Source organism: Triplophysa dalaica, chromosome 24 (assembly GCF_015846415.1).
Source record: "Triplophysa dalaica isolate WHDGS20190420 chromosome 24, ASM1584641v1, whole genome shotgun sequence".
Classification (NCBI taxonomy): Eukaryota; Metazoa; Chordata; class Actinopteri; order Cypriniformes; family Nemacheilidae; genus Triplophysa; species Triplophysa dalaica.
Genome location: NC_079565.1, coordinates 14781961 through 14791290, shown reverse-complemented (window position 1 = coordinate 14791290; position 9330 = coordinate 14781961). Strand labels below are relative to the sequence as shown.

Genomic DNA, 9330 nt, shown 5'->3' with positions numbered 1-9330 from the left:
TTGTACAATGATGTCTTCAAACTTTATATCAGGTGAAGGACACCGCTTACTAATGATGTGATTTTAATGAGATGTTCATGATCAGTCTAAATGCTGTAAACATATAAATGCTGCCTTTCTTTGGCTTTAACGTATATATAATAATTTTTAATATGGAAATCTCAGTGACTCTCTTGTGTGGCCATTTGTGATTTTGTTACGGAGATAGAGGATATGATCAGGGTTTTACATATTTTTTAGTTATTGTTCTATGGTATCTGATAGCGGTTGAATCCGTAAATGGTTTACATCTATAATGGTGCGTGACATCAGGCTTAACAAGTGGATTGGATGCATAATTTTTAATATACGAATAAGCATTCATGAGGTGCTTTGGATTGACTATTTATGGGTAAAAATGGGCGTGTACAGGGCAAGACATGAGGCTGATTCACGTACACACATGCGCAGGTAATCTGTGATTTGTAAAGGAAAAATTTAATGCAGTTGTGCGCACAAATTAAAATCTCAATTACTGTTTTGCGTACGCCCTTTTCAGCATTCTGGCGTAAATTCACTTTTTATAAATGATGACCCAGCACAGGGCCAGCTTAAACCAGCACAAAAAAAGTAAACCAGCATCAAAACATACTTAACCCAGCATATGCTGTTTTTTTCCAATAGGGTTTACTTGTTCTTAGTTTATTGTGCATGTAAACACACTCATTGATGCTTCATTCTTGTGTCACTCCTTCAGTATTCGTGTTACAACTGTTCACTGAACCATTCTGGGGTGCTTTTCCCAAAAGTGTTGTTACCAATTATGGACACAAGTTCCTTCATTGACAGGATAGTTCAACAATTCAGTGTTTCCCAAAACCATCTTTCTAAAAAACATTTGTAAACAGTATTGCAAAGTTGTAGTGTTTGGTGTGTGGTTCCATTTCAGTGTGACATGTACATTTACATGCTCTTGAGCAAAATAAACATTCTATATGCATTCTAGATATAAATACTATTTTGCGTCTTTTCGTTTGTCAAGAGATGTTTTTGAAAAGTACATGTGCATATGCTCTGGGACTCCGGGGGAAATCTGAAAATGAAAGAAACTGGAAGAAATCAAACACTAGAGAACACAAATAGATAGTGTTCAGATGCAACTTTTTGTTCAGATGCCAAAACTTTTCATATTTTAGTACCTTTAGACAAGTCACTTCTTCAGGTTTCCATTTACTCTGAGCTCTTGACTGTTCTTTCTTCATTATGCAAAAAAACATTTGTTTTGTAACTGAAAAAAATAACATTTATATTTGCAAAACTATGTTTTTGTCTTTAAAAGCTTTTTCTTACATTTTAGCATACACCTTCAGATCAAATGTTTTCTTTTTAATAATGAGAAACATTTCACTGAATCGTTCAAAAACTTTTGACCAATAGTGTGATTATTTAAATATTTGCCTAAATATAATCCAATATAAATTTACTTTTTCCTCTCAGCAGCTGCAGTATGTGTCAGGTGTATCAGTGCAGTCACTGTTCAGTCTGACTGACGGAGGTTTTTGTACGACTCTTTATCACTGTGTCAACACCCATTTACTATTAGGATAGTGAACACTCTGACAGTAATAATCTCCTGAATCTTCAGTCTGAACTCCACTGATGCTCAGAGTGAAATCTGTGTTTGATCCACTGCCACTGAATCTAGATGATACTCCAGTGTAGAGGCTATTGGTGTAATATATGAGGAGTTTAGGAGCTTCTCCAGGTTTCTGTAAGTACCAGTGTAAGTAAGTACTATACACTGCACTGCTGACTTTACAGTTTATTTGAACACTTTGTCCTGGTTGAACTGCTGTTATTGATGGACTCTGAGTAACAGTGTACTGTCCTCTACACTCTGAAAGAAACAACAAGAATTAAATATAAGACAACACTGAAACAAATGAAGATTTCACTCTTCAATGAATGAACAATCGTGATAAAAATGTTACTACACAAACCTTGAGCAAACACTGTGAGTGTCCAGATGAAGATGATGCTGAAAGTCATTGTTGTTCTTGTTGGTTTGTGTGTTGATGAAGATTGTGTTGTGTGTTGTCAGTCATGAAGTGTTAAACTCACAGCACTATAAACACTCTCAGAGCACTGAAGCACGTGATCACAATGCAAACTCACTCTCTACATGTATCATTTACATCAACACATTCAAACACTGGACTTGTGATGTGTTCTGTATCTTTAAGATCATGTGAATATTGTGTGTTATGTGTAATATAAATAATGTGTATGTTTTAATAAAGATACTTGTATATGTCATGTGAATATGTTTCTTATATTATAGATTATGATGTTGTATTTATATCATCATATCTTTACATCATCAATTTGACTGTACTGCTTTAATTTTGAATATTGTTTCCTTGTTCATACTCTGAGGATTGAGGTCATGGGAGTCACATATGAGAATTAAAACTTTTCATAAGTGAGAATTCTCAGGTTTTGTAAAAGCTTTTGTAAAATAAGCTCATATTGTTGTCATAAATAATCAGAAGATTAAATGAAATGTAATGTGTATGATGTGTGAATGTGTGATAAAGTGTAAAGATGTGTTTGTGATGTGTTTATAGTGCAGTTACTGAAGCGTTCAGAGGTTTTTGTACAGTTGCTCTATTAGTTTATATCACTGTGGTACACATTCGGCAGCGGCACTAGACTGGATGTTGGCAGTAAGTAAAAACATTCAGTAATATTATAACAGATTTCTGCATTCACATGTAAAGATCAACTATCACATTTTAAAATATTTATTGTGATTTTACTATATTCATGTGGTTTAAAAAATGACTGTGTACTATTGCACTTACAAATCTGAAACAGAACCGCTGGGTGTTTTATACAATATTGTGAATAAAGATTTTGATGTGTTTAATTATTTATACATAATTATGTAGTTAATTTGGAAAAATGAAAAAATTGTGTTACTCTGGACTTAAATCAACTGCTCAGGTTACAATTCTGATTAAGTTTTGACTCATTTTATAAAACAATAAGAAATTTGATTTGCTGAAAAATGTATAAAACTATAATTGTGAAAATAGAAAATCAAATGAAATGTATTCTGTGTTACAAAAAACTTTTACATTTGAATTTATTTATTTTATTAAATATATTGTTAGGTTATATTTTTCAAAACCAGTTAATTTACTGGTATTTCTATATTTAAAATTTTATCCTTAATCAAAATAAATAAATGTCACAAAGGTAATATGATTTCCACACTGATCATTTCTCAAATCAGAGCACTTGTAAATGTTTGTGAATTATCTATGAACATTTAAATCAACATGAATGAAATATTTAATCTTATTTTATTTAATTTAAGTATCTTATTATGAAGTTGTTTGTTTCTCTCTGTGAGCTTCTGACTATTGTGTGTTTGTCAGGCTTCACTCGTCCTAAAGTGAGCGTCCTGCCGCCCTCCAGTGAAGAGATTTCCACAAAGAAAACAGCAACACTGATGTGTGTGCTCAACAAGGGTTTCCCCTCAGACTGGAGTGTGATGTGGAAGGTGGACGGGAGCAGCAGATCTCAGGACAGCAGTGTTGGGCTCCTGGAGAAGGACGGTCTGTACAGCTGGAGCAGCAGTCTGACTCTCTCTGAGCAGGAGTGGAGCTCAGTGCTCTCAGTGAGCTGTGAGGCCAAACACAAAGATCCCAGTCATACAGTCACTGGAGAATTCAGGAGAGATGATGAGTGTTCACACTAGACTCTCTCTCTCTCTCTCTCCTCTGACTTCTGTTCTCATCTGAGTCTCACTCATGTCTCACATGTGTTTCTACATTCATTCTCTCTCTCATCTGACATCTGCTCTGCTTTTCACGAACAACACCACAAACCAGTGCATGTGTGCTTTATTCATTCACTGCTGATTGTGTTTCATCAAAATTCATCAAATAAAATCATATTGAATCTTCATGACTCATTTTGTCTTTTGTGACAGATCAGAACATCAGCTCTTTATTTTAAATAAACATCACTCGATGAACCATGAAAACACCTGCAGATGAAGTCAATTTCTAAAGCAAACTGTCAAATGAATAACCACAAGTCACTTTCACTTGTTTGACATATTATTCATGAGTTGGTCTCATACACATCATACTGACCTCATGAATGTTTTATCAACTCTTCACTCTGATATAAGACACATTGAGTGCGTTTGCATGGACAAAAACAACGGATATCTATATAAAAACAGCTTATAACAGAAATCTGTTTTCAAGTGTTTACATGCATATCATTAAACTGGTTACACAGAAAAACAGGTTTACATGGAAGTTTGAGACTTGCCAGGTGTCATGATCCTGTTCTTCAAGTCAGATTGCTTTCCAGTTTTTTTCCAAGTTTATTTCTATAGCACATTTCATACACAAGGGCAAGTCAAGTGCTTTACATAAAATGATTGACAGAGAGAAACAAGAAGTATCATTAAAATGCAAATGATTTAAGATCACAAATACAGCATAAGATTTCAAGAAACAAAAAAACAGCAGTAAAATGTATAAAAAAATTGTATAAAGTGTATAAATAAAGAGAATTGATCAGCGACAAGGTGTGAATATGCTTAAATTATATAGTTCTTTGGCGTTGGCCCCATCCAAAGCTCGCATCCGGAGGGTAAGGAATGCCAGCACTTCCTGCCTGATGATGAAGGCAGGGGTGCAGCCAAACCCCCTGGGGTTAATGGACTGGAACCATCATGGTGGTGGTGGGGAGGATGGGGGTGAATATCGGCTGCTTCAACGGCGAACGCAAACAAAGGGTAAATGGCGATCTTATATACTCCAAGCATTAGATGATGATTGGTTATTGGTCTATACGTAGTAAGTGACGTGAGATTGAGTCTTCACGGCAGAACTTGCGCTGAAGCTTACATATTTAATAAGCATATCTGCAATGTATCTATGTCCTAAACCATTGAGTGATTTATAGACAAGTCAGAATACATTGAAGTTAATTCTAAAAGTAACTGATAACCAGTGTAAGGACCTGAGGATTAGAGTGATATGCTCAGATTTTTTGGTTCCTGGCAGCAGTGTTCTGTACGAGCTGCAGCTGTCTGTTGGTCTTTTGGGAACGATCTGTAAGTAGTTCATTACAGTAATCCACCCTGCTGATGATGAAAGCATGAACTAGTTTCTCTGAATCTTGGTTTGAGACAAAAAATCTGATTCTGGTTATATTTCTGATGGTAGTACACTGATTTGCTTATTGCTTTACTTTGTGAGCTTTCCTGTAGCTCAGTGATAAGAGCATTGTGTTAACAACGCAAGGTTGTGGGTTTGATCCCAGGGGATTGCAGATACCCAAGTATAAATGTATAGGATAATGCAATGTAAGTCGCTTTGGATAATAGCCTATGCTAAATTCATAAATGTAAATGCTTTGACATGACGACTGAAGGTCAGACTCTAAAATTACACCAATATTTTTTACCACACTTTGTGTCTTTAGACCTCTTTAGTCAAGGTATGTGTTTACCTTATTCATTTCATCCTTGTTAACAAATACAATGACTTCAGTTTTGTTTTACTTTAACTGAAGGAAGTTTGGACACATCCAGCCTATGTGATGTATTTACTATATTTAGGAGACGTGCTTCCAAACAGTTAAACACTCTTTTGAAAAGGATATGTAAAGAGTGTGACTGTGGCAAGTTGTCACCTTAAGATGCTGTACCATTTCCTTGAAGGTTTTGCGATCAATTAGTTACTAATTTTTGATGTACTGAAGTCAGAATAACCTGACTGCCACATGGAGCTTTGCTGATTAACATTCTGGTGTGTTTCTCCAGGGTGCTTTACTCCTGACAGTTATCGCTTAACCTGTACTGGAGCAATGCCGTCGTTTGGGGGGCAGATTCATTGAGGATTGTAGCACTACAACTATCATCTAACCAGGTTTCATTTAGAAAAGAGAAGTCCAGGTTGTGACTGGTGATGAGGTCATTGACCAAAACGGATTTGTTTTTTATCTGTATTTCTTGTTTATCACCCCTGTCATTCTCAAAGGGCAGTAGATTAGATGGGTTTGCCATTCGACTGGAAAGGGCCTTAGTTTTTCGCGAACTTATCAGGACAGAAATAAGGAAAAGTAAAGGAACACTGGGTTCCCTCTTGTTGTGTAAATATTTGAGATTGTTGTTGTTATCATAGCGGGGACCCAATTCATATCAGTTACCAAGTGCTCTTTGCAGTCTTGTTTAGTCCACCTCCAGCAGATGGGGGTTTGTGTGATCCCTGGCGGTGTGGCAGAGACCGGAGAGCTCTTTCAGAGGGAATGGGTTGGCTAGGTGGACCCAGAGGCTTTGGTAATTGTGTGTAGTGAAGTGTAGTAAAAACTTGTGGACACGCGACAATTGAGTGGGAGAGTGTTGTTCCAGCAAATACTAGTTCCTCAAGAGAGTGTGTAGTGAGAGGGGCCATGAGTCTGGTGTTTCTGAAGGCTGAAGTATGTTGTTTTGGCTCTCCTGGTTGTTATCCACTGTGACGGGTGAAGCATGAAACAAACTCAGGATAGTGCAACAAGTCCCCAGAGGGCAGTTTATTTTACATGCAGTAGGGAAACACAGCCTCAGGGGTTTCGTTAGCAATCCTTTGTGCGCCCAGTGACAAGGTTCGTGTCGGTTCCTCTGCCGCTCGAGCCGGTTCAAAACAGAGAGACAGTCAATAGACATGTGTGAAAACATGCATAGTCGTATGCCCCTTACTCGTTCCTCTCTCCCGCCTTTATATGGCCCGGGAACGAGCTGCAGGTGTTGACGCCCGGCAGGTGTGTGGGGTTGATTGCGCCTGTTACTCTGGCGACGCTGATGAGCTAATGGGCGTCTCGCTACACCACAGAAACGTAATTGGGTGTTGAGTCTTCGTCATCGTCCAATTGATGTGATGTCACTGGGCAGGGTACGGCCTGAATCTATTTCCAAGATGTACAGGGGGTGGTAGAATACCAACACTGTCTAGTCGAGTCTTAGGCATATCTGGTGTAGATAAAGCTAATGCAGCAATTAGTGAAATTCTTGACAGTCTGACGTTAAGGGCACCTTAAGGTATTGCGCCCTGTTTCTGCCAACGGTTTGTGTCCTCAGTTACCTTTGTTTGCATCTGTTCAAGTTTGTCTGAGCTCACTATAATCTGTTGAGGAGTACTGGGTTCACAGAGCTCACCGACTTTATGCTGTGGAGGTCCACGGCGATGTTCAGTTGTGTGTTCCTGCAGAGACGGCAGTATCGAAAGTAACTTTGTTTCGAGAACTGCAATCTTTTGTAGAAGTTTGTGGCAGTTTGAGCAGCAGGTGCTTGTTGATCCAAAAGAAGGCATTTTCATACCAGTTTGAATGTGTGCAGCGGAGTTATCCTTAAGAGGTTCAATTGTCGGCACTAAGCTGGTAGACCACTATCCTAAAGAAGATCCTGGTTGCTGAGTATTGCAAAAGTTTTAAAGTATTCCCCAGAGTCTTTGGTTTTAGTGCCTAATCGTTCAGTCTAAGCTCTGTACTGAACTGCGGGTGTTTAAATAAGATAAAGCATAGAAGCAGAAGCGAAAAGCATGGAGCACTAGTAAAATAAAATACAATTTTACATGTTCTTACTCCTGAAATCATTACGCATGCCTGAAAATACATATAAAGAGAGAACTAATAATATTTTTGACACATTAAATTCATATTCAGTGTTCTATAGCTTTTCTAATTGCTCATATATATTGATATGTATAGATTATTATCAAACTTTTTACCTCTGAGCTGTCATTGCACTGAGGTAGTAAGAAGACTCCCAAGCCTCTTAGACCCACTTACTGTACATGGTATAGTTTGGTTATGTTGTGGCGAATCGGCCTTCCATCGCAGAAAGAAATCTCAGAGACAAGGGTTCCAGGTGCCAAGAGTTTAAACTTTATTTTCCCGGACAAACAAAGTGGGATATCCAGAGTTCATCTGAAGGGATCCAACGAATACATATCTGACTCCATCTTTTATACATTGTTTTCAAGTTGTTATCACAGTTTAAACCAATCCTGTGTGCATGACATCGTCTTCTTCCAATCAGGTTTCATATGACATCACTTTTTCATTAGCCCGTCCCTCTGCACGCATAGTTCCGGCCTACCATATTAGGATTTAATGGTTGCGTGCGCCCCTCAAAAACAGGTGCCTCTTTATCTTGACACTTTCCTGGGGGTTTCGGACGATACATGATTTAACCATGTTTCTATCAAAGATGAGCTCATGGTTTAGCGATAATGAGCTACCCAGTGTCCTTGTTTGTAGGCGATTTAATTAAACTTCTCTACAAAAGTGTGTGGAGAGTTCGTCTTGGTGTTAAAAGATATTTGGTGTGTGTGCAGATGTTCAAGTGTTCAGACTCATAAGATTAGCTTTGTTAAAATGAGCTCACTGTTTAGAGATACCAGCGTCCTTGACTCTATGAGACAAACCAAACTTCCTTATTAAAACTTATTTGTGGTGTACGTGCAGCTAAGATAAGATGCTTGTTGTTCATGCAGGTGTTCATGAGCTCATACTTATACACGAGGCCCAATATTGTTTCATAAGAATACATGAAACCTATAACTAACTAAATGTATTATTTTATATAAGAAAACTCAACACTATAATAGAAAAACCACCATATAATCCCCCCTTTGAGGCTGACAAGCCTCACACTCCTACTAAATGGTCTCTGTAAAAAGGGAATTATAGACTAATATAAATCGTAACATCTAAAAAAATCAATAGTGCTCAAATTGATTAATAAATTGCGTGTTCATTCAGTTAATGATGAAATACTTTCGATAAAGTACTACATATGATGAAATGATACTTAGGTTCAAATAATACTGCTTACGAGCAAGCTATAAAAAAAAAAAAATCCTTCTACCCTTCTGTAAATACGTCATAACATTAGTATTTCTGTTTTTAACCCTGTAATATGCATCAATTTTCTTGACCGTTTTTAGTCAATAGTAACTTATGAGTGATCCTTATTCATGCTATGTTGTGATACAACATAAACAATCATCTGACTGTTAATAGTGGCTGCAGCTGTTCGTTGAAATGACTTAATGCATAACGTCAATATAATGCATCCAATAAAACAAGCCTCAATCAACATCAAATTTTTCATGTTAGTAAACACACTTGTCATCCAGTCCCCAATTCTTCTGAGTCAACCTCAGTTTTGGTGAAAGTCTCAATCATTAAAGAGATGATCTTCCTTCCTTGCCGATGAGATGTTCCTTGTTCTCTGGAATATAGGTGCCACAGTTTTCTCCAATTACTGCACAAAGTCCT

General features: G+C 37.4%; 2 gene segments (V, D, J or C); one reads left to right on the top strand and one right to left on the bottom strand.

Moving 5' to 3' along the window:
- Nucleotides 1-1553: 1553 nt before the first annotated feature.
- On the bottom strand, nt 1554-2040 carry LOC130414170 (Ig kappa chain V region 120-like). The segment is given in 2 exon segments: nt 1554-1876; nt 1980-2040. Coding segments are annotated over 2 exon segments (372 nt in total).
- A 385-nt stretch (nt 2041-2425) lies between these two features.
- LOC130414706 (immunoglobulin kappa constant-like) lies at nt 2426-3864 on the top strand. The segment is given in 3 exon segments: nt 2426-2431; nt 2654-2705; nt 3423-3864. Coding segments are annotated over 3 exon segments (381 nt in total).
- Nucleotides 3865-9330: the final 5466 nt, after the last annotated feature.